Source organism: Phodopus roborovskii, unplaced genomic scaffold (assembly GCF_943737965.1).
Source record: "Phodopus roborovskii unplaced genomic scaffold, PHOROB, whole genome shotgun sequence".
Taxonomy (NCBI): domain Eukaryota; kingdom Metazoa; phylum Chordata; class Mammalia; order Rodentia; family Cricetidae; genus Phodopus; species Phodopus roborovskii.
Genome location: NW_026126689.1, coordinates 6,249,128 through 6,274,586, shown reverse-complemented (window position 1 = coordinate 6,274,586; position 25,459 = coordinate 6,249,128). Strand labels below are relative to the sequence as shown.

Genomic DNA, 25,459 nt, shown 5'->3' with positions numbered 1-25,459 from the left:
TTAAGTTTTGCGTGGTCAGGACCACCCTCAAGCCACAAGCAGAATAAAGACACCAAGTTAAATATGAATTTCAGATGAGCAATGCATGCTATTCTTACAGCTCAAGAATGTCCCGTGCAACATTCCACACATACACACAGTTTAAACAAGAAACATTTTGGTCTTAATTCAGGTTGCTGTAGCAAAGTCACCATAGACTGGCACCGGGAACAAGACAGCAGTTCCTCACGGCTCTGGGTGGGGCGTCCCAGAAGCGCTGGCCAACCCACATCCTAGGGAGAGCTGCACACCTTCTCTGGGAACTCACTTGGCTGTCCCCAGTGCTCCCCAGGGACGGGGGAGGCAGGGACACATGGCTTTGTCGTATTTCTGCACAACTACACTACCTGACCGGAAGAAGTGCAAATCACGCTACTCAAGTTAACCGCTGGTTTGATCTAGTACAGACCCCACGTCGTTCCTCAAGTACATTGTCTCCCCTGGGATTTTCCTCGGCCCTCCCTAAAGGAGGCACCACTTCATGCCTCCCCAGGGTCAGAGATGCCCAGAACCTCACATATGCCCACCCAAGGCTCTGCCTCTGAGACACACCTCCAGTTCTCAGTGCTCGAGTGGGAGAAGGCGAAGGCCAGATGCTACTTAGGCCTGCAGGCATCGCTCTCGGAGGGCTTGGCCCTCCTTGCTTATATACTGAGCTTTGAAAACAGACTGAGCATAGGGATTTAAAGATGTGTGTGTGTGTGTGTGTGTGTGTGTGTTGTGGTGGCAATCCTGCTACAATAGTGTATCACTGTGGAGATCTTTTTCCAGAAAATTCTGAGCCCAGACAATGGCTCATTTATTTGAGGCAATATTCAAAACAACAGAACTCCAGGTCAACAAAAGGATTTCTCTGGATCTTAAAGGTGATTGCAAAGGGATTTATGCCACATAGAAGAAGAAGAAAAAAAAAAGGCCATTCAGTGATAGATTCCAGGCAGGTGGAAGGTGACCTTGTAAACAAACCTAAGATGGTCTGTTGAACCGCTATCACATCCCGTGGGGCAAACCCTCCTACCACAGTGTGAGACCAGAGCCCAGGAGCTCTGCCTGGGAGGATGTCTGGGTAAATATTTGGGCAGCCTTTGGCTGCTGCTCCTTCACTGGAGCCCCGAGCTGGAGAGGAAATGGCTCTTGTCTCCCCGGCCCTCCAATGATACATTTTGATAAACATCCAGACAGGCTGACTCTGGCCCAAGCTCTGGGAGTATGTATTCCACAGCCAGCAGAGACCACGGGGCAGGCAGGCTTGGTGGCAGAGAGGGGCCAGGAAACAAGAGGGAGGGAGGGGTCTGGAAGTAGCTGTCTAAATTTAACAGGCAGTGGCTTTTAAGCCAAGTGGATAAAAAAAAAAAATAAATTCCAGTTCTTAGTGCTCTTATCTTTGTTTACCATTTCTCCAAACAGTGAATGACCTGAACTCTGACTCTCAGGGTAGATTATCAACAAAAAACACACAGGAAGTAGGGGTAGGTGGGGGTAAATCGTGGATCATGCTGCCTTCCCATGGCATTTATTTGGTCTGACAGAATGACTAAATCGTGCCAGGGTCACAAAGCTGTCTTTAGGCAGATGAAGTATGGCACTAATACGTCAGACCACCTCAGAGGTGGAGGCACCTTGGGGTCACTCACAACACCCACCCATTCCTGAGGGGGCATCAACTCATACCCTAAAGTGACCTTTACAGATGCCCAGGAAGCCACACAGCGTGTGCCCGTGACTTGTGTTACCTTTGCGTATGGCACACTACTGTGCCGTATTGTCCCCGCCCCTCCAGGGCACATCACCCATCTCTCTCTCCTTCCCTATGTGTCCCTTCGGCCCACTGGTATCTGTCCTGACCCTGTCCCTCCCCAAGCTGCCATTGCCCTGGCCTTCCTTAGTCCTGAAGCCCCAGCCCTTGACAGGGGTGACCCATGTTTTAGCCTGCTTTCTGTCCCTCCAGCAAATGCCCGAGATGATCAGCTGGTAAAGAGAAAAGGTTCGTTTGGGCTCACAGCTTTGAGGGCTCACAGTCTTGGCTGTAGGTCCTCACTGCCTAGAGCAGGCTGGATGTGGTGGAGTGAATCGTCTTTGCCTCATGGCTGACAGGAGAGGAATGGGCTGGGGGGAGGTCCCCACTCAACATCAACCCCTCTAATGACCAGATGACCTCCTCCCCCAGCCCCCACCTCTTAAATGTCCCCCACTTCCCAAAAGCACGGGCTGGTACCTCCTGCATGAGCCTTTAACACATGGCCTGTGGGAGATGCTTCAGAGCCAAGTTACAGCAGTCTGAGATCTTGTCCAGAGTCCCTTACTTCCTGGTGATCCGGCCACCTTCCCTGGGCAGTGCATTTTTCTTTAGATGTGACACAGCCACCTCTGTGTGGCTTCATCGTCCCACTTGAAGGCACAAGTTGCTGTTGGGGGGATGGGGGTGGGGGTGGGGGGACCCCAACACAGACCTTCAGGTACCAAGCCCTTCTCCCATATCGTGGATCCTGTTTCCATCTTTTCTCAGACACCAGCAGGGCAACCTAGGACTGACTTTAATCTCCCTTCCCCTTAGACCCTCATGTCCCCAGCCTCCCCGCCCCGCCCCGCCCCGCCCCTCCCGTCTAATCGTCCTTTGTAACAGTGATTGTGATATCCTGGCCACATATGATAATCCCTAGGGGAGCTTGGGAAACAACGCCAATCCCTGTAGCCAATCCAAGCCAATTGAATTTAAGTGTTGTGGGGGGACCCCACCCCGCGCAGGGAGCTCCAGCGGGGAGATGGAGACGAGGCCCAGGGCTCCTTCCTCAGGCTGCGCGCTAGGGCTCGGCTTTGTGCGGGACCCCTGCCTCGTTCCCCAGCCCCTCCTGTTGAATCTCTTCTTCCTGCCATTGTCGTCAGGCCACAAAAACACCATTTGCACTGTGTTACCCCCTCTTCAGAAACCCTCCACAGCCCCTCCGTAACAATAACTCTTTGAATGAACAAATGAATGGCTTCCCCGAGACACAATGAATTCCATATGCTCTGGGATTGCATCTTATCTCCCCCTTGCCCCCCCCCCACCTCCCACAGGCTGCCAAGCAATGTCTATCTGTGGAATGAGTGAATAAATACATTTTCCCTGCAAATTAAATGCAGTCCACTCTTCCTCCACACAGAGTGCAGGCTGGGTGATTTAACTATCATTTATGAAAGGCCTTATTTCTCTAAGCATCAAATACAAACAACTGTGAATGACTCATGCTAATGGAGAGGACAGGACGCTAAATATTATAAAACAGCAGCTAATTCAAAAACGTAAATTCGCTTGATGCCCGAATACATTTTTGTTTATGAGTGCTTGCATCTGATAATGGGGACATTTTTTAAAATTATGCAATTAGATGTGTCTTATTCCTTCCCATCCCTGCCCCTACATCCCCCCTCACATGCTTGAATAGACAATTTAACTCCCCGGTAGTAACCAAGTTTGTTGCCTCAACCCTTCCTGGGATAGTTAGAATTGCTAGATGGATAGAGAAAAACATCCGGGAAAACCTGCAGTTGGAGTGAGTTGACTAATATGTCAACTTGCTGCCTTTTGATGGAATCATCCCCAAAATTTCAGGCATCACTATTTGCAAAACTGTTCGAAATAGCCAGGACAAAACTTAGGACCCCGAATTCTATTCCCAGATGCATACCCGAGAAACTTGTGTACGCTCACCCAAAACCACTGGCAAGAATATCCATGTCAGCTTTACTCATGATGGCCCCCAAGCTGGGAGCCACTCAAACGTCCACCCACAGTGGTTTTATATCCGTGGTAATGCCGTCACACGTGACAGTGTGCTTAGTGATAAGATCTCTGGCCAGTATGTGCAATGCCCTGGGTTCGATCCTGAGCACAAATAAAAACAGCAAGAAGGGGCCGCAAGCCAGCTGCTCTCAGGGACAGATCTCAGACAACCCTGAGCAAGAGAAGACAGACACAGAGCCTGCTTACTGCCTGGTCTGTTGATGAACAATTCAGAGGAAGAAGGCAGAGCCACCTCTGTGTTAGGTGTCAACCACTTCTGAAGCAGTTGAGACAGGGTTCTGGAATGTTCTATCTTGGTCTGGAAACCTTTACACCAGTAAAAAAAAAAAAATTAATTAATTTACCTCTACACATCTGTGTGAGCTTTGTTTTCTGTAGGATGTTATTTTTCCATAAAATATACAAGAGGGAAGGAGCGAAGAGCAGGAAGGATGGGAGAGGGAAGAAGGCAGAAAGGCAGCCAGAAAAGGCTTGTCCTTTGAAGGCCTGCACTTGCTTCCAAGTCTACCCTTTGCTAGACATGTGACCTGGAACTGGACACTTAACCTCTGGGACTCTCAGGGGGAGGAGGGCGGTCCATTGTAAGATGGACAGCAAATGCTGCCCTGCCTCTCTCAGGGCAGTTGTGAAGGATGGATGATATAAAGATGTGTGATCTCTGATGAGCAGACTGGAAATGCACAGGATGTGGTTTTATTCACTGAAGTCAGGAGCCTACAGAGGATCAGCACAGCTGATGGCATTCAGCCTGGGGCCCTAAGTGGAGAGGATTGATGATGATGGTGTATGTGTGAATGTGTGTCTGTAAGTGTGGAGTGTGTGCACTCATTCATATGTGCATGCGTGCATAGTGTATCGTGTAGGAGCTTGTGAGTGCATGTGTATGAGGGGGGTGGATGGGTGTGTGTATGTATGTGTTATCTTTCCTTCATTTGTCCCTTCAGCTAATCCCTTAATGGCCTGGGCCTCTAAGCCCAGGCACACCTGAAAATAATCCCTTTGTTTGTGGGAGATGGATTCTGGCTCTTTTCTTTTAACGTGGATATAAATAGATGCCATGCACACGTTCCTCGTGGCTTCCTCTAAGCTAGGAATGTATTTCTGCCTCTAATGCTGCCAAATTCTCTAAGACTAGCAGGCAGTACTTTCGGAGCATTGCTACGTAAGCCAGGCAACTCAAGAGAAGATTGCTCACACATGCGTGTGCACAAACCACACTTGTGTACACATGTATGCACACACACACACACACACACACACACACACACACATCCAGGTCCTTGTGGCTTCTCACTCAAAGTCTGAAACAGCTCACAGGAACCCACTGAACTCCTGTGAAATCTCAGAGATGGAAGATGAACCCTCACTGTTGGGAGAAGTTAAGGAGTCCTGGCTTGTGAAGAAGTCAGGGAGATCCCAGGGCAGGCAAAAGATGAGGTTGTCACATTTTCCACAGTAAGTTTCATGTTATGGCCTTTGCTCCCTGGGGAATGCAGGTGCATGGAACCTTTCTCTTCCTGTATCTGTTTCTCCGCCCACACCGCCAACCGCCACCCCTGCTGTCTCTACACTTATAAGGCTTCTAATTCCCAGCTTCTAGAGAGAAAGGAGACATCACCGGACTCTGTACAGCACAGAAGGAGCATCGGGTGGGGCGGGGCGGGGCGGGCGGGGCCCGGTCCCCCATCAGTGCCTTGTGATGCTGCTTTAGAGGAGCAATATGGAGCCAGCCGCTTTGCTTTGACAAAACAAGACAACATCAGTTTGTCTATTAGGTCTCTGAATCTCAAGGAGAAAAATCTTTGTAAATCAATGCCACTTTTTAGATCTCTGTAAGTTCGAGACCAGCCTGGTCTACGAGAACTAGTTCCAAAATAAAAAACAAAACCAAAACCAAAACAAAACAAAAAACCCCAAAAAAGCTACGCTACACAGAGAAACCCTGTCTCAAAAAACTGAAAGAAAACACAGTCAATGCCACTTTTATGTCCTCATTTTCATGTACACCCCGGGTCACATCTGTGCACACACCTAGTGTGTGGATTTCTGTAGGTCTATATGAGTAAGTGTATGTCTAGCTTTCAAAGAACATCTCTCTCTCTCTCTCTCTCACACACACACACACACACACACACACACACACACACACACACACACACACACACACCTGGAGTCAAATGGCTACCATGAAAGGGAAACACTATTTCCCACTTAAAAGATGCCACACGCCTATAGTCCCAGCACTTGGGAAACTGAGGCAGGAGGATCCACAAATCCAAGGCCACCTAGAGCTACAAAGCAAGGGACCCTTTCTCAAAAAAGGAGACAAAACAAAAACAGTGTTTAATAAAGTTTAATATGAGGGCGAGGGAAATGGCTCAGCACTTGCAGAGGACCAGGGTTCAATTCCCAGCACCCACATGGTAGGTAGCACACAACCATCCCTACCTCCAGGTCCAGGGAATCCGACACCTTTTTCTGAACTCATAGGGCAGCAGGCACATACATGGAACACATACATACATGCAGGCAAAACATGCACATAAAATAAATGTTAAAAATAAAAGACTAAGAGGCCAAAAAAATCTAAGAAATAAAACTGAATTTATGGCCTAGTAAAGATCCAACATAAACGAGACTCTCCCTGAAAATCAAGGAAGCCTAATGTGAGAATGTAAACACGCCAGGTCCCGCTCATATTTTTAATTTCCGTTTTCCCTGATATTTAGTTTCCTCCTCCCTGAGAGCACAGAAATTCATTTCATGAAGCAAATCTCAGCTGAAATGACTTCTTAGCCCTGGGAATCACTTTCTTACTAACGCTCCTTGTAGAGGACAGATGTTTCTTATCAGGAGTCCTGCCAGTGGGTGTGTCCCAACAGAAATGCCCACCAGTTTGATGCTATTTCCAGAACGTGCCATTTCCATCATCCCTTTGCCCTTCTGGTGAATCGGGGTGGGGCAGCCAAGGGGGCCTGTGGATGGTGCCCTGGGAACTGAGCAAGGGCGTTGCTAGTGTACGATCCATTCATGCTTATGCCCTTCACCTGTGGAAGATGGTAGCTCCCATGGAATGCCCAGGGACAGAGGGGCGGATGGGGCTTCCTCATGGGAGAGAGGTGGGCTTCAGGGTCCTTACCACTCCACTTCTAAGTCTGGAGGCCGCAGAATCAGGGTGATTTCATACCTGGCTTAGCCCTCACAGTTTTCCTGGCCCTCCAGGCCAAGCAGACCCCACCCACTCCTACAGGCATTAGGCAGCTCTTAGAAACTGGGAGCCTGCAGTGGGCCAGCCGGGGTTCAGTGATGCCCGTTGCTCCATCCCTCCCGCTAGCTGTGTGTGTGTGTGTGGCGTGTGCGTGCGTGTGTGAGTGTGTGTGCATGTGCTGTGTGCATGTGTGAGAGTGTGTGAGTGTGTGTGTGAGTGAGAGAGTGTGTGTGAGAGTGTGCGTGACTGTGTGTGTGAGTGTGTATGTTTGTGAGTGAGTGAGTGTGTGAGTGTGAGAGAGTATGTGAGTGTGTGTGTGTGAGTGTGTCTGTCTGTCTCTCCTCTGCGTGTGTGTGTGTTATTTTAGCTTTCTGAAATGGGGTCTCTCACCTAACCTAGAGCTTGCTAATTCCATTAGACCATCTGGCCATCCAGCCCCAAGGACCCTCCTGGCATGCCACCAGTTGTGTGGCAAGCACTTCAGGGACAGAGGGTATGAGTAAGCATACCTCATGCATGCAGACCTCTCTCTCTCTCACACACATTCACACACTCACACACACACTCACACACATTCACACACATTCACACTCGCACATACACTCACACTCGCACTCACACACATCTCTCTCTCACACACACTCACACACACTTCCAAGGACAGATACTTCCTTCACCAAGCTTCTCATCCTTCCCTTTTGTCAAACGCATCCCACACCGCTTTGTGCTTGTGTGTTTCTAGGTGCCAAAGAAAAGCCACATCGGAAAGGCCGGCCACGGCTTGCCACGCCCTGTCCCCCAGCAGCTACGCGCTGCTGTTTGGCATCTTCTCTGGGAGCGAATGGTCACCCAGACAGGACTCCTTTCTCCGTCCTGTGCGCCGGCAGGGTGGTACACCGCCCCCACCTGTCAAGCCTGGCAGACACAGTTTAACCCTTGGCAGCCGCCCCAAGAGTTTCTGTGCAGTCAGGCCCACTCACTCACTGTTGTGGGGCTCACATTTTCATTTGGTATTTTAACTTTTCTTTTTATTATTATTATGGAAGACATTACTAGATACAATTTACAAGGCAAGGGGCTGGAGAGATGGTTCAGCGGTTGCTCATCAAGAAGGCCTGGGCTCTGTTCCTAGTACCCATATGCTGGCTAACAACTACCTGTAACTCCGGTTCAAGAAGATCCAAAACCTGCTCTGGCTTCCATGGACAGACATGTGCAGGCTAAACACCTGTGCACATAATGTAAAAATACAAACGGCTGGGTGATGACAGCACGTGCCTTTAATCCCAGCTCTGGGAGGCAGAGGCTTTCTCTGAGTTCAAGGTAGTTCCAGGACAGCCAAGGCTACACACACACACACACACACATACACACACACACACACACACACACACACACACACACACCTGTCTCAGGAGAAAAAAAATAAAAGAACCAATCTTTAAAACTAAGTAAATAAATTACAAGCCTAATTAAGGGACATCTCTGAACCTGTCACCATGTCGAGTACAATCTCATGGCCATTCTAGATTCACCATTTACCCACTCACAAGACTTTTTTTTTTTAAGCCCCAAATTTCCTTGCCATGTTATCTGCAAATATTTTAGTGTATTTCTCTCACATGGCCAGCGTATCCTAAAAGCAAAAACGAAACGTAATTCTTCCAAAATAACAACTGATCCCATTGGGTTCAAAGCCCCCTGATTGAGCGGTAATATTTATTTCACACTAGTTTGAAGCACCATCCACACGCCTTCCGGAAGGTCAGTGTGAGCCCGGCTCCCTCCCGGTAGGTATGTGTGTCCCTCCTGCCCCTTCCCACCCCACCCTCACCCCCTTGGTTAGACCCTAGTTGACCGAGACGGACTGCTGCTCTGTGTCCTGCCTCTCCTGAGCCTGGCACCGGGCTTACAGCCTGGGTGAAGGAAGGGGTGGTCTCCCAAGCCGAATGGGCTCTCTGTCCATCCCAACCAAGCCTATTTATTCTACATCAGTGAGTCAGTCCGGGGTTGTGATCTGTTACGTGTGTGGCTCCCCAAAGACAGAGCCCTTGTCTCTCCGGGTCTCTGGCATCCAGCCCAGCAGCGTCTGAGGTGTTCGCCATGAGTGTTGGCTATGGGGGCCTCAGAACACTCAGCAAGACTCTGGCTGACAGGCTTTCTCTCTGGCTCTCATGTCTTCTCCCTCCTGAAGATACTGTCCTTTCAGGAACCGGAGTCCACCATTCGCCATACACTGCTGCCCTCTGCTGGCCGGCTCAGCTCGGACCTTTGTGTCCCTGAGATGCCAGGAACGAACACCATCTAACTTAAATGGAGGGTGTGTTTCCCTTTCTGTGTGGTGGGCACACGAGGTTCCGGTAAAGCTCTGGAAAATCCCACCACAGACCACAGACCCAGAGAGGGGGCCCAAGCGTCCACATAGACTGAGAACTCGGGCTGAGGTGATGCTCGCAAGTGCACTTGAGTCAAGGCTTAGGGTCAGTGAAGGCCCTGCAGAGGAAGGACAGAGCCAAGGGCCGGCTTTATAATGAAGTGTCACTTAGCAGGCCTAGCGGGCTTCTCCTGACAAATCTGACAGTTTATAATCCACACAGGTTCAGCTGGGAGCCAGCACCATAGCCATCAGAGACACAGCTCCTAGATCACGGGGGGCGGGGGGGGGGGGAAGAACTCTATGAGGCACTAGGAATATCTCTGTCCTTTGTCCCTGCGTCTCTCTTTACATCCAATTGGTTTCTTAGAACCAACTGGCGCCTTGTGCTCCCCAACCCACGAAGTAAAAGGTGGCTCCCAGCAGCTCATGACAGCCGCACTCAACCTCTGGCTCATTTTCCTTTGCCCCAGCCCAGACCTCTATCCTGGTCCCCTTGGACCAACTAACCTCATCCTGCAGAGCCAGCTACACAATCTGTGAGACCTAGAGCAGAATGCAAGCATGGACTCTTCACTCAACAGGCGGGAGCAAGGGACGGCCACCAGGCCTAGGGCTCTCTCCGTCACTGCTCTTGTTGAACCTGTCAGGGTGCTGCTTCATTTCCATTCAGGGTTGTTCTTAGTAAAGAAAAGATCTACATTTCCAGTTACTCACTTTGAATTCTCCCATCCATGCTCTCATCACCAAAGCCAGTCACACGCAGGGCCACACAATTCATGTTTTGTGATCTCAGTGGCCACGGGACACAAACACAAAGTGACATCCTGAAGATGGGAAGCTGAAGAGAAGTTGTTCCCAGAACCCCCAAGCTCCTCGGACCTAGGCTGCCCTGAAGTGGGGAAGGGAATTGAGCCAGGGGACGCTGGTTCCGGTGTCTCCCCTTTCCACACAGCAGACCGATCCTTCCAGCAGTCTTGACTCTCTGTGTCCCTTGGCGGGTCCTGCCACATACTCCATGCTCTTCCAGCTTGAGGCTACTAAGATGCTGCGTGGTTTGCGAGCCACGTTCACACCCCTGTGTTCAGACAAGACAGAGACAGCAGCTGAAAATTCGTCCAGGGGAGGCAGCCCAGGAGGCAGGGGGTGGCCATACAAGCTCCAGAACACGCACCCCAGCTCTACCGAACTCTACCCCACAGCACGAATCTAGCAGTGAAGCTGTTGGCGTCTCGGGACAGCAGTCGCAGAGCGCAGCCACACTCAGGGCCTAGGACAGAGGAGAAGCGCGGAGCCAAGTAGGAGCCCCAGACAGAGACGGAAAGGGCTGGGGAAACCAGGCAATAGTTGACACTTTATATTATAAAGTACAAATACCTCCCTTGCCTTCAGAACACATGAGCATTCACAGACATGGGATTCGGCTACCTACATGTTCCGCAGCCTGACTCCTGATGGCCCAGCAGCTGTGTTTAACTTGGTGGCTGAACCGTCACAGATCAGCCGAAGTATTTGTTATCATGGGGACCCTGACCCCTCTCCCACCACCAGCTTTTCTGCAGTTAGTTATAGTAGTTTCCCAGGTAACACCGCTGTGCCCCCCCATGCTAATCGGGAACCCAGTGGTGCGCCCACCTATCCGTGCGGCCTTACGGTCACTCCCGGCTGTAAGCCACCAGGCTGGTCTGTGGACGGTGACAGCTGCAGGGTATGCTTGGTCTCAGAGCTGACTCTTGCTGCTCTGCAGAGGGGACACAGAAGGAAGTTAGGGATTCTGCTGGGTTGGTTGTGGTTAACTTGCTGAAAACTGCCAGGCCGGTAGCCACTGTATTACTTACTTCTCTTGTTGCCATGCCAAGATCCCTGACGGAAACCACCTAGTGAAGGAAAAGATCGCTTTGACTCACTGTTCTGAGAGTTCGGTCTGTCACCGTGGTGGTGGCGCTGGAGTGGCAGGAGCTGGGATTTGATCAGGACCAGAAACCAGGCCAGGACCTGGGTTTTAACCACCTTCAAGGCATGCCTCTAGTTACCTACTTAAGCAGCTAGGCCCAGCCTCCTATAGGCCCCTGACCTCTCTGAATGCAGTCACCGTCTGAAGAAACAAGCATTCAAAACATGAGCCCGTGGGAGCATTTCAGAGATAGACAGTAGCCCTGGCTACAGACAAATCCCCACCCCCACAGGGAGCCTGCCCCACCCATGGGGTACCCACAACCTGCTGGCCACACACACCAGTCTGTCCCTGTTCCTAAGCAGATGTTAGGAACCCTGACAACTGCACTCCCCAAATTTAACCGGCCTTTTCCAACTTCTAACCTGACGCGTGAGAACATTACTATCTCACGTGTTTTTCTTCATGACTTCTGTCCCTCCTCTGGGGTTTTGCCTTTTCATACCCTGTGGCAGCTTTTCGTCTGAGCTGTCTCTTCCTTGCTGCTATATAATAGCTTTGGGGGATTTTGTTAACTGTTCATCCCTGCTAACTGTTGCAAGCTTTTATTCTTTGTTATTTCTCTCGTGTCTTTTAGCTTTATTTCCGTACCAATTACTATGCAGGTGACAGCCACTCTGAGCCTCAGCTTCCTCATTTAAAGAGGAAATAGCTACCACCTTGGTTTGCTGGGGGGGGGGGGTTAAACAAGTGCTTGCCATACTCAGCCATGCTATCAGCTCCCAGGACATGTGACTGTCGCCGTAGTTTTAGAGTCTGCCTTCGCTGCTTTTCCTGTTGCTGTGATAAAAAAACTGACAATACTGAAGGGGGAAATGGATTATTTTAGCTTAAGGTTTCCAGTGGCAGCCCATCACAGTGGAGAAGTCAAGGCATCAGGAGCTCACATCAGCAGGGTCAGGGTTCACAGTGAATGTGTGCATGCCAGAATCTCCTGCCTAGGGAAGGGTGTTACCCACAGTGGGTGGGTCTTCTCCCCTCAATTAACCCTGTCTCCCAGGTGAGTCTCCCTCCTGTCAAGTAGACAACACGGCCATCACGCCAGACCTCTCCACTTTATACCCAAAGGTCCCCAATTCCCAGGCTGAACTTCCTCGTCTTTGTTAATGAACTGGAGACGGGGGTGGGGGTGGGGGGTGGAGGGGGGGGTGGAGGGGAGCTACTGAGAGGCCATCTGGATGGAATCTACTTTTCATCTTGTGGGACTTTGACAGAAATGTCTGCTGAAGTCAGAGCAAGAGTTCATGAAAAGGACTGAGAGCTTGAGAGCCCTTCTAACGCAACCCTCCTCTGCTCCCTGCCTCAGCCAGCCCCTGGGTACCACAGCCTGCAGGAAGGCCTGCCCTATCTGGACATGGTGATTGCAGAGACCCTGAGGATGTACCCACCAGCTTTCAGGTATGCCCACGGCCCCTTGAACATGACCTTTTGGACCTTTACTGACCCTCAGTCTGCTGCCGCCTGTTCCGTGTTCCCAAAGGGCCCCTGGGTTTCCTTGCATCCCCTGGGGATGCAGGTCTGAAAAGTCTGGTCCATTCTCCTGTAGGTTAACCACCTTTACCAAACATCACTAGCCTTTCCGACTGTGGCCTTCCTCCCCAGCCCAACCCTGTCTCTTTGGCCCCTTATCCCTTGATGGAATCTACCATCACCCCTGCCCAGATTCACTCATTCAGCCATTATTCATTCCCCACCTATATATTCTATGCTAAGCATAGAGAGGTAGCCTATGCACCAAACAGGCTAATGCCCTTGGAGGCAACTTTCAGCCGAGAGTCATCTAGGGCTAGAATGTTCCTTCCTTGGTGTCCAGCAGTCCCTGCTCGAGCTCTTACACAATGTAAGACCTCATAGCAAGGATTTTTTTTTTTCAAAGATGTGCACGTGTGTGTGTGCGTGCGCGCATGTGTGCCTTCACAGGTTTATGTGCACCACTTGCTTGCAGGAGCCAGCAGAGGTTAGAGGGCATCAGATCTCCTGGAGCTGGAGTTGCAGAAAGCTGTGAGCCACCTGATGTGAGCGCTGGGAACCGAACCTGGAGAGAACAGTAAGAGCTCTTAACTGCTGAGCCATCTCTCCAGCCACAGGGGCTTCTACCCCTCGTCCCACCCAGCACGTCAAGCTGCGACTGAACTTCACATTACGTTCTCACACACAGTTCAGCGCGCTCACAGCATCGCAGCCACCTGCAAATCCGCTTAGGAGCCAGGTCTGATTCTTTCAGCCTCCCCCAAACCAAATGCCCCACGGGAAAGGCGTCTCAACTAGGGTCCCCGAAGGTAGCAAAACAGGGAGCCGACGTCACGGAAGTTGCACGAAGCATTTAATCGTATCTCTTTAAACCTCGCTCAGTGCTGCTTCTAATACCACATAGACCATAAGGAGACCTTTTGTCATTTTCAAGAGAAAATGTGATCTGAGGGTAGTTCAAAGGGATGTTTCAATCCACAAACATGACGGGGCAGATGTATAGACATAATCCAAACTGTGCTGGCCCAGAAGCAAATATTCTGAGTTGCTGAGTGTGAGTTGAGGGTCTCTTGACACAGATCGGCTCATTAATTCAAAGGCTTACTCGTTGCTCCTCTGATGCTGGCAGAAGGATCCAAGTCTGTGGCCCTGCTGGGCTTTCTTAGAAGCCACGAGCAACCTGATGTCCAATCCTTTTTTCCTGGTCATGATTTATACCCAGCTTTCCCCCCAGGGGACTTAGCAGGCAGCTGGTATGAACTGTAAAGTACAAATTCAAAATGAAACTCAAAACTAAACATTCAGTAGCAAAACAGAACAAGGCTCCTTCAAGGACCGTCTCCATTTCCCAGGTAACGGGGGTCAGGCCTTCCCACAGCGGCTGAGATGCCTGAGAAACAGGGAACTGACTGAGCTGAACTATATCCCCCCAGAAGGAAGAAACTGTACAAACTGGACAAAACTATATCACTTCATCTGGGTATGGTGGTGCGTACCTTTCATCCCAGCACTCAGAAGACAGATCTCTGTGAGTTGCAGGCCAGCTAGGACAGTATAGTGAGACCTTAGCTCATATTAAAAAAAAAGGGGGGGGAGAGAAATCTTTCCCTAAATCTAAACCCAATCAAGAATTCATCTCATGGCCAGACGTGGTGGTGCATACCTATAATCCTAGGTAGCATTTGAGCAGCTGAGGCAGATGATCATGATTTATAGGCCAGCTTGAGCCCATACAAAGATCCTATTTCTTATATTTCTTGGTTGTGAGCCTAGCCTTTAACAGCTGAGCCATCTCTCCAGCCCCAAAGATCCGATCTCAAAAACAAAAAATAAGAAATTCCTCTCCTGAGATCACATCTAGGTAACACAGTAAAAGAGTAAAGGAACAGACTCTAAAATGTAACCCACGGGGACAGACACTTCAACATGTGGACACCGTCCCAGAGCCTCCGAATAGCCCACTGTAAACAATCAATGGATGCAGGCATTGTTTTGAACATCCAGTACCTGGGCTGCATAACACAGGGCCGGTCTAGTGTAGGACAGCCTTAACCCTGGGCCCTGGTCTGCTGGACAATCTTGGCTGGCTACACTCTGCCCTGAGCTTCTCTCTTCACACGGTAGGTGGGGAGAGGGAGGGGGACTCGGAGGTGAGAGGTGAGGAAATACCTTTAAGCAGCGACAGAGTGAGGTCTCAGAGCAGGGACACTGGTCACCAGCCTGGGCACAGCTTCATTGCCTCCCTCCATTGGCCCCATAGCTGCTCCACAGACACCTCCGCTCTTACAACCCCGGCAGCCTCATCCAGGGGCAGAAGTAGAAGGACAAGCCAGTCACACGTGATGCAACACACAGGTCCGGGAATGAATGTACAGCGACAGCATTTCCTTTTCCTGTAGTTTCCTCTGTTTCCTCTTGAGAAAGCGTGCTGACTTCTCCGCAGCAGCATGGCTTACCTGAAAGAGAAGCCAGCGCCATAAACAATCCAGTCAGTTGTTTCTGATGTGAACTCAATCCAGACCGCACAGTCTAGCTCGGCGTGTTCCCATGAATCAGGCAGGAGACACCAAAGGGGTAGGCCCTATCCCCAGCCTGCCAGGAGTCCTGCGTGCTGGTCCCAGCCGATTCTAGCAAAGAAAAGCTGGAGATACCGGAGCATGGCCACGTGTCACTTGGAACTAAAGTTGGAAATGTCAAGTTGTAAGTTCTGGATTTTGGAGCCAGCTCCAAGCCACATTCTGAGGGTACCAGAGATTTTGGATCCGAATGGGGTCCCTAGCTTGGCTTCTTATTGTTTCTGAGACATCCCAAGGTTAAACAGAGGAACCCCATAGTTACTCTTAATTCCTTTCATGAGCAAAACCAATATACCACTGCACTTTGTCTGATAACTATTTCCTCTAAAGCATTTGGGGATGCTTAAGCCTATCCCTTGAAATAAAAACCAGCATCATCTTATCTGTAGTGTGTGTGTGTGTGTGTGTGTGTGTGTGTGTGTGTATGCCCGTGTGTGCAGACTGGACAATCACAGCTCTTATCCTCAGGGAGGCCATCCATCACCTTTGAGAAATTTTCCCTCTTTGGCTAGAAGCTCATCAATTCGGCTAACTCCTGGCCAGTGATTCCCCAGGGACCTCGCCTCTGCTTCCCCAGGGGTGGGATTACGCCCCTACCACACACCCATCATCAAACTCAGGTGCGTGCTGGAAAGGCACACACTTTACCAACTGAGCAATGGCTAAGACCCAGCGTTATTTAAAAATTTACAGTAATTATAAAAATAATGTGCTTCTACTTAAAAACAAGAACAAACCCTAAGCATAGAAGGAGCCAAAGGAAATGGACTTCCAGCCCTGTCCAGTGACATCCCCCTGAAGAGGCCACTGTAGGTTAGGCATTGCGTTGGTCAGCTTTCCATCGTTAGCACATCCGAGACAGACAGCTTAAAGAAGGAAGAGTTTGTACTGGCTCATGGTTTCTGGGGTTTCCATCCAAGGTTAGCTTGCTCCATTGTGTTCAGGCCCGGGGCGTGAAGGCATGGTAGAAAAGACTACTCTCTTCATGAAAGCCAAGCGTAGAGATGGAAGAGAGAAAGAAAAGATAAATTCAGAGATGGGGAAGGAAGAAGGAAAGGGAGAGGGAAGAGCCGGAGAGATGGAAAAAGGGAGAAAGAGGGGGGGGAAAGAAACAAGAGGGAAATTAAGGGGCCGGTAACAAAACAGACCCTTCTGTAGCAGGCCCCCAACCTGCATCCTCCAGTTTGGCCCCAACCCCTAGTTTCCACCGTTTCCCAATAATGCCCAGCAAATTATGAATTCCATCAATCAGTTAATCCACTGATATGTCCAGAGTCCCCGCGGGCCGATGACTTCCCCCAAAGGCTTGTCTGTGAACAGTGCATTGGGAACCCAGCTTTAAACATGTGAGCCTTTTACAGGAACACTTCCTATCCAAACCACAGTGGGTGCTCTTCTAGAAATGCTATGTTCACATACAAACACATGTAGTCTCCTTCTGACTGGACAAAACGGTGTGGCCAGGTGCCCTCCACCAAATGAGGAAGACGCCCAGATTCTAGGGTGACAGCTCTCCATTTGTCCTTCCTCTGCAGAACTGCTCACCTGAGATGGTTCAGATGGCAGTCTGCATGCGCCTCTCCACAACAGAATATTAACAAACAGCCCAGCCTCACTGTGGTAGTCTCAATGTAACTGGGCCCCATAATCCCAAAGGGAGTGGCATTATTAGATTATTAGGAGGTGTTGCCACCTTGTTGAGGTAGGTGTGGCCTCGTTGGAGGAAGTGTGTCACTACAGGGGTGGGTTTTGAGGTCTGTTTTACTCAACCTTAGCTCAGTGTGACAAACAGCCCATTTCCTGTTGCCTTCTGGTCAAGATGTAGCCACCATCATGGTGGCATGTAGGGTCTCCACCATGGTGAGGATGGACTGAACCTCTGGAACTGTAAGCCAGCCCCAATTAAATGTTTTCCTTTGTAAGAATTGCTGTGGCCATGGTGTCTCTTCACGGCAATAGACACCCTACCTAAGACACTCACCAAGACCACTTCTAGCATTAGAATACTCCAGAGTTAACATGGCGCTAACAGAAGGATTGGGGCTACTATAGACACTTTTATCCTGTTTTAAGTATTCAGAGCACAGGTTTTCCACTGATTCCAGGCCCCTGTGGAGGGAAGTACAGAAATGAGCAGGTATGTAGACAGAACAGGCAGATAGGAGGAGGCGTGCTCATCACCCAGTATCCCTGCCAGGCAGGAGAGCCAGGTCTTTTCTACAGGGAGGGTGTCTCTGCTATAGGCTGGTTTTCCTTGTTTTTCATCTTCTCCTTAATTTTGTTTGTTTATTTTATTTTATTTTATTTTTTAAGATGTGAGTGCTCTGTCTGCCTGTATGCTTGAATGCCAGAAGAGGGCATCAGATCCCATTACAGATGGTTGTGAGCCACCATGTGGTTGCTGGGAATTGAACTCAGGACCTCTGGAAGAGCAGCCAGTGTTTCTAATTGCTGAGCCATCTCTCCAGCCCCTCATCTCCTTCTCTTAGTCATGGCTTCATGAATTACAATGAATGGCACAGGTTTGCCAAGTAAAATAAAAACTGTAGAGTGCCCATTGGGTGGACTTCCCAACACTCTCAAGGATCTTGGCATGAAGACCACCCATGCAAAGGAAGAGACAGAGGCCAGACAGCAGGGATGAACCACCAGATGGGAGGGAGAGAAATGGGGGAAACTGAGCATGATTGTAGGAGTCCAGACTGTGAGCAAGAGGATAAGAAAGTCGAGAACAACCCTTACACTCCCATCAGAAACCATCCCTTGAAAGTTGCCCCTGCACCCCAATACAAGGCCACAGAGGGCCACCCAGCCCTCACTTCACCTGTAATGGGAAATGTCTGAAGTGAGGAGAGTGAGGAACAGTCTTTGTTTATTGAGACAAGCAGGCAAAGTTAGAAAGACGCCCATCGGCGTCTACAGTCCCAGCTGTAGATGGAGAGGAGAGAGGGGAGGTAGATGGAGGCATCGGTATTGATAAGGGGAAACAGTAGCTCCAGCTCCACCCTTGTCCAAAGAAGGCTTTATCCCATCCTTCAAAATTCTCAAGAAACTCTGGCCAGAACTCTCAAGACTGAAATCTAGACTGCATGTGTGCATCCTCAAGATTGCATTGTGCATCCTCAAGATTGCATGTGTGCATCCTCAAGACTGCATGTGTGCATCCTCAAGACTGCATGTGTGCATCCTCAAGATTGCATGTGTGCATCCTCAAGACTGCATGTGTGCATCCTCAAGATTGCATGTGTGCATCCTAAAGCAAGCACAGAGGGCCCATGGTTCTCTTGGCTATTTGGATTTCCAGAAGCTGACTTCTGTCTGGTCCCAAGAGTAACAGCATCTGAAGAAGAGGAACTCAGATCATGGACGTCAGGCAAGGACATTACAGCATTTGGAGTCTGAGCTTCACGGCTGGCATGACTACAGGAGAGTCGTGATTTGGTGGATGCAGATAAGCACTGGTAGAGAATAGGGATGAGATCCATGATGAAATGAATCAACTTCACAGTACAGTAAAGGACAACAACAAACTTAGTGATAAAGCTGACTGGCTCTAGCTACAAATAAACAGTCTAAAGGTTTCTAAGTGTACCCGGAAGAGAGTCTCCTCTCCAGCAGCCACAGAGCTCAAGTTTCAGGAAATCAAACTGAAGCCCTCCTTATAAGGTTGGCTGAATTACAGCAAGGATTCAAGTCTCAGTCTCAGAGGGTGTTGGTGGTTAAAAATAAGGACATTAATTGGTAAAGAACAGGGTCCTAAAACCTGGAATGGGAATGTGTGCCAGGGCCCTACTGAAACTTTGAACCCTTAGATTCTTAAGGAACCTCACTTGAGAAAGTAGTACCCTCAGTCCCATCCCTTGAAGTATTGCTCTTTTCATCTTCTACTGAGGGAATAAATGCTTCGGTAACTGCTAAACCAGCAGTGACTTCTTTTGGAGGAAATGCCATGCAAGACATTACTGATGTTCCTCAAGGCCACCAATAGTTGCCTCTAAACCTCTGGACTTTTGGTACTGACTAATCAGTCATTGTGTTTCCAGCCATAAAATAGATAAGAAGCCTACTGCATCTGTTTGAGCTGTATAATCAGAAACATTCTCAAATGAAAGAAAGGCTGTATTAGATCATGGCAAAAGGCAATCTCGTGTAACATGAATAATAATAACCCAGAGACAGATATTGGGATTCAAGCTAGATCAGAAAAGCAAAGTAGCCAAGCCACTGGAGAGTTCTCACCTCTACCAAGGCTCAAACCAAAGGGGCCACCCTGTCCTCAGAGTGAGTGCAGCCTGCAATGCTCTCCACCAAACCTCAGACTGCCCTGAGATCCTGCCTTATACTCCTCTCTAGTGCTGGGATTAAAGGCGTTGGCACGCTCAAGTGTTGGGATCACCTTTGTGTGAGCAGTTTCTCTTTTAGACTGACTCACTCTCATGTAGCCCAGAATAGCCTTGAACTCACAGAGATCCATCTGTGCTAAGATAAAGGTGTGGCCACCACTGCCTGTCCTCTATGGCTTAGTGTGTGTGTGTGTGTGTGTGCGCGCGCGCGCGCACTTGAGTGCATGTGTGTGGCTAACTAGTGGCTTAGCTGTATACTCTGATCTTCAGGCAAGCTTTATTTGTTAGATTACAAACAAAATATCACTACAATTTCAGCCAGTGAATCAATTTCCAGACTTGAGCCAGTTGGCAGACTCAGAATCCCTTGAAGATAGGGTGTCCAGGTTCCCCAAGGAAGGACCCTGATAAGATACCTAAAAGATTTACAATTAGCCTTTCTCTAGTTCTTCCCCCAAGAGGGACCTATGGCCTTTTCCAAGGATGACTATACACTGGGATGTTCTGAGCACTCTCCCACCAGCCTGGTCCCAGAGCTGTGTCAGTCCCAAAATAACACACAGAGACGCTGTCTTAATTATAAATCTGTTGGCCAGTTACTAGTGTTTCTTATTGGCTAGCTCTGTCTTAAATATTAACCCACTTCTATCAATCTAAGTGTTTCCATTTGGTCTTATCTTACTGGAGAGAGGGTCTGGACCTCTTACTCCTCTTGGTCCTACATTCCAACCCCATTTAAATGAAAACAAACATTTATAAACAATATTTGGGAATTTGGGCGTTGTTCTTTCCAAACTGTTTCCTGCTGGTAGGGGGTGCTGTCATGGGGGATTCTAAGAAGATGCAGAAATCCTGGCTGTAGTCTGCAAGGCTGCCTTGTCCCAGCTGTTTTGAATGTTTGATCACCTGGGACACTGTTTCAGGGGGTCTGGCTTGATCAAACCATGTTAGTCTGGAAGGAATCCACAGCTTTTTATTTTCTGTGGAAACAAAATTAGAAATTCTTTTCCCCAGTAACCTGTCCTTAGACTTAAATTTGGCAGTCAAAGCATTTTTTAAATATATAAATTGGGTTAACTCAGCAGCATTTCTTTTAACAGTTGTTGCTATTTCCTAAGCAGTCAAACAATAAAAGTCAGCACAATGGCATACAGTGCCCAGACTCTCTATTTTTTTTAAAACCACTTTATCCTGTTTCTTTTTCTCTCCCAAGCCTATGTATATTTTAAAACACATTGTAAACCTTTACAGGTTGTTCATTATCTGAATCTGTCTTTACTATAAATCTTTTTTGTGGGGGAGTCTTTTATCTGCTAAACAACATTGTTAAAATTAAAGCCACAACTGTATTAGCCATGGTCTATCCAAGATGGCGGGGTACATTTACCACCAGCACTGAGCTCTATGCTCACTGCCCTGGTCTATGCTGCCATCCAGCATCGTGCTGCCCACTTGGAGATGTGGTCACTGCCACTGCCAGCTACATACCATTAAACTGTTAACAGAGCTCTTTAAAAGCCTTGCGGTTTTTGCTGCTATGCTGAATCAGAAACCTCCCTTAAAGGAGCCTTGCAAGTCTCTGCTTGTCTCTAACAAGAGCCCAACCAAGAAAAATGCTGCTACCAAGAGGCCTTGCTTGTCTCTGTTCTTTTGTTTCTAAAGCCCCTTTTTAAGCTTTTGTTAAGCTTTAAGTGGAAGTTCTCAGGCCCCATGTTGCAGGCGCCATTTTGTTAAGAGCACTTTCCATCCAGCCTGGTCCCAGAGCTGAGTCAGTCCCAAAATACTGGGGGGAGGAAACAATCTGACTTTCTTAGGGTCTGTTGGATACTGGTTCTGAATTGATGCTGACTATGGAAGATCCCAAGAAACAGTGTAGCCGTCCAGCTAAAGCAGGGGCTTCTGGAGGCCAGGCAATTAATAGAGTTGACTGAAGTCTGACTCACAGTAGGTGCCACAGGTCCTTGAACTCATCCCGTGGTTATTTCCCCAGTTCCAGAATGCATAATTGGGGTAGATACACTTAGAAGTTGGCAGAGTTCTCACACTGATTCCCTGACCTGTGGAGTGAGGGCTATGATGGTTGGAAAAGCTAAATGGAAGCCTTTAAGAGTTGCTCTGCCAAAGAAAATAGTGAATCAAAAACAGTTTTGCATCCCTGGAGGAACTGCACAAATTAGTGCCACCGTCTAAGACTTGAAAATGCAAGGGTGGTGGTTTCCACCACATGTCCCTTTAACTCTCCTATCTGGCCAGTGCAGAAGCCAGGTGGATCATGGAGAATGACAGTTGACTATTGACAACTCAATCAGGTAGGAACTCTGATTGTAGCTGCTGTACTAGATGTGGCACCCTTACTTGAACAGATGGATTAACACACATCTCTTGGTTCATGGTATGCAGCTAATGACTCAACAAATGCCTTTTTCTTGGTACCTGTCCATAAGGACTACCAAAAGCAATTTGCCAGCAAGTATACTGTTACGGTTTGCCTCAGGGATATATTAACTCTCCTGCCCTGTGTCATAACTATAAGGGATTTGATCATCTGTCTCTTCAGTAAAACATCATTGATGACATTATGCTGATTGGACCAAGTGTGCAGGAGGTGGCAAACATTTTGAACTCATTGGTAACGCATACTCATGTCAGAGGATGGGAATTCAATGCAACCAAAATTCAAGGACCCTGTAACTCAGTGAAATTCTCAGGACTCCAATGGTGTGGGACATGCAGAGATACTCATTCTAAGGTGAAGGATAAGTTATTGACCTGGCCCCTCCCACCACCAAGAAAGACGCATATCTAGTGGCCTATTTGGATTGTGGAGACAGCACATACCCTCACTTGGGTGTGTCACTCAGCCCATATACCCAGTGACTTGGGAAGCTGCTTGCTTTGCGTGGGGTCTGGAACAAGAGAAGACTCTTTAACAGGTCCAGGCTGCGCTGGCTGCTTCGACTGCTTGGACTGTGTACTTGAGGATGCAATGGCTCACAGAGATGCTGTCTGGAGCCTTTAGCAGGCCCTTGTGGTGACATTTATGATTTATTAAAGCTTCAAGCGGAAGATCATAAAAGCCAATATTTTCAATCACCCATGGAACGGGGAGACAAGGGTTGGACAATGAGAGGAGATGAAGGGAAGGGGGAAGGGGGTTATCAGAGGAGGCTTACTGTGAGCGAGAAGACAAGGAATAGCAGAAGGAAGCACCGTTAGCTTAGCCGGGATGTAGTAGCCCCTGAAGTCACCTCCGAAATCCCCAGGTACATGGACGACTCCGCAGTGCTCCATGGATGAGGCATCATCTCCAAGGGCCATGTGCGTCACAAGGACTTTGAGGTTGAAAGGGGTTTGAGGGAAATACCTTGGTTCCTCTCTGGCCACCCTGGCTAGAGGGCTGGGTCCCTTGTCTCCAGCCTCACTCGGTACTCCCCGCCTTGGGTCCCACATCGCCCGAAGGCCCTACCGCCTGGCAAGCTTCCCTGCCTCTGTCTCCCACAGATTCACACGGGAGGCAGCACAGGACTGTGATGTGCTGGGACAGCACATCCCCGCAGGTACAGTACTGGAGATAGCCGTGGGTGCCCTGCACCGTGACCCAGAGCACTGGCCACACCCTGAGACCTTTGACCCTGAAAGGTGAGTGAATTCTGTCTGGAAACAGGGGTCCCTGAGGGATGAGAGGGTATGGGATAGAAACCTTGCCACAGAGAACAGCTAGGAGTCATGGGCGAAGTCGTCCCCAAATGAAGACCGCAGCAGTTCAGGTGAGGCACCTTTTCCAAAGGGAAAGCAGAATCCAAAGATCTGGGGAGCCAGCAGTGACCCGCACAAGGGTCAGTACCTTTTGTTTGTCCAAACCAGGACACAGGATGTAGGGTTGGCTTTTGTTTGTTTTTATTTTTTTAGATTTCATTTCTAATTATGTGTGTGTGTGTGTGTGTGGTGTGCGTGTGTGCTTGTGTGAGTGTGTGTGTGGTGTGTGTGGTGTGTGTGAATGTGTGTGCTTGTGAGAGTGTGTGTGGTGTGTGTGTGGTGTGTGTGAATGTGTGTGCTTGTGTGTGTGCGTGTGTGTGGTGTGTGCGTGCGTGCATGTGTGCGTGCGTGTGAGAGAGTTATGTGCACGTTGAGTGTAGGTACCTATGGACTTCAGAAGAGCATCAGGTCCATGGAACTGGAGCTGCCGGCAGGTGTGAGCTGCCGGCAGGTGTGAGCTGCCGGCAGGTGTGAGCTGCCGGCAGGTGTGAGCTGTCGGCAGGTGTGAGCTGCCGGCAGGTGTGAGCTGCCTGACATAGTGTTGGGAACCAAACTGGTTCTCTACGAGAGTGGTACATGATCTTAACCACTGAAGCATCTCCCCACCTTGCGGGTGACACGAGAAAGCGGCAAACAAACACACCGCTTCTGTCCAGTACATTCCCGTCAGTGTAACTGTCCTTCAAACCTAACTCCATGAGAGCCGACGGGCCTGGATCCTCTTCCTTCCTCGGACGTGGATCTGGTCTGCTGTGGGCTTCATTTCTAGGCTATTTGGTGTTAGAAACGTGGTGCGGAGCCCTCACACCCTGCCCCTTCACAGAGCAGCCACTTACTCCTGTCCTGCCAGGGGAGGCTGGTGAGGAGCCACTGTGGCTCTCCATCTAAGACTCCATCTGAGCCCAGCCCTCCTCCACAACCCGCTCATAGGTTGTGAGACTCAGGTAGCGAGCACCCACGGCTGCAGGTCCTGCAAACACAGTAAAGATGCAAAACCGGACACTGCAGCTGCGGTGCTCAGAGTGACAACAAAGCCTGCAAGTGGGAAGAAGCATGCTGGCCGTCGCAGACTGTGACTGTCACCTAGCTCCACAGAGCTGGGGATGAGATCTGAAAGCAGGGCCAGCCATTCCGCCTTCAGGCCAAAGCTGGAGGCTCCCGGGGACTCAAGCTCCCCCCCCCCCCCCCCGCATTCTGAGCAGCAGAGCCAGGGCGGTGGGGAGGCAGCGGGCCAGGTCCCTAGGAGGCGCCACAGTGCCCGGGAACTTTGCTGAGGAAACGTGAGGGGAGGGAGAGGGGCGGACAGGAGGGGTGGACAGGAGGGGGAAGGGGAGCCTTAGGGGTCAGGGTGTGCTGCACAAGCCTTAGGGGTCTGGATTATCTCTGGGCTTCACACACACATGGATAGTAATGACTCAGCTGACTGTCTGAATGGAGCAGCTTCTGGGATTGGGGAGGACAGTTCTGGACTGATGGAGGGAAGGGGTTCCAGATGAAGGGGTTCCTCAACCAGAAATGAGACCTTGTATCAGCGGTTCTCAACCTACATATCATATATTTACATTACGATTCACAATTGTAACAAAATTACAGTTCTGGAGCAGCAAGGAAATGATTTTATGGTTGGGGGCCACACAACATGAGGAGCTGTTAAAAAGGGTTTCAGTATTAGGAAGGTTGAGAACCACCGCTTTAGAGGGAGCAGGTGTTTGAGGCCGACCATAACCTTCACCTGACCCGTAGGTTCACAGCGGAGGCCCGGCTTCAGCAGAGACCCTTCACATACCTGCCCTTCGGGGCTGGCCCCAGGAGCTGCCTTGGGGTGCGGCTGGGACTGCTGGTGGTCAAAATGACACTCCTCCAGGTCCTACACAAGTTCCGCCTTGAAGCCAGCTCCCAGACTCAGGTGAGGGTATGTACTCCAGGGCGGGGCTCACCCTGCATCTCTGCCCCCA

The 25,459-nt window shown here is 49.6% G+C and overlaps 1 protein-coding gene and 2 long non-coding RNA genes across 7 annotated transcripts in view; 1 reads left to right on the top strand and 2 right to left on the bottom strand.

Moving 5' to 3' along the window:
- Positions 1–25,459, top strand: part of Tbxas1 (thromboxane A synthase 1) — a 166,927-nt gene that overhangs the window by 140,808 nt on the left and 660 nt on the right. The window contains exons 10-12 of one of the 2 annotated variants that reach the window (XM_051174681.1): positions 12,666–12,757; positions 23,250–23,387; positions 25,248–25,410. In XM_051174681.1, coding sequence (XP_051030638.1) covers positions 12,666–12,757; positions 23,250–23,387; positions 25,248–25,410 — 393 coding nt within the window. Of the gene's footprint in view, positions 1–12,665; positions 12,758–23,249; positions 23,388–25,247; positions 25,417–25,459 lie in introns of both variants that reach the window. The other variant, XM_051174680.1, reaches the window with a different exon arrangement.
- On the bottom strand, positions 8,868–11,569 carry LOC127214284 (uncharacterized). 3 transcript variants are annotated; one of them, XR_007833824.1, is made up of 5 exons: positions 11,244–11,569; positions 11,059–11,146; positions 10,580–10,675; positions 9,916–10,483; positions 8,868–9,671 (listed from the first exon to the last, which is right to left on the bottom strand). It is a non-coding gene; the product is annotated as an uncharacterized LOC127214284 (long non-coding RNA). The 3 variants fall into 3 exon arrangements; XR_007833823.1 differs by having other exon boundaries at positions 10,580–11,146; positions 11,244–11,282; positions 11,439–11,569; XR_007833822.1 differs by having other exon boundaries at positions 10,580–11,146.
- On the bottom strand, positions 12,995–15,174 carry LOC127214283 (uncharacterized). Of its 2 annotated transcripts, XR_007833821.1 has the most exons (3): positions 14,999–15,101; positions 13,935–14,089; positions 12,995–13,394 (listed from the first exon to the last, which is right to left on the bottom strand). It is a non-coding gene; the product is annotated as an uncharacterized LOC127214283 (long non-coding RNA). The 2 variants fall into 2 exon arrangements; XR_007833820.1 differs by lacking the exon at positions 12,995–13,394 and having other exon boundaries at positions 13,661–14,089; positions 14,999–15,174.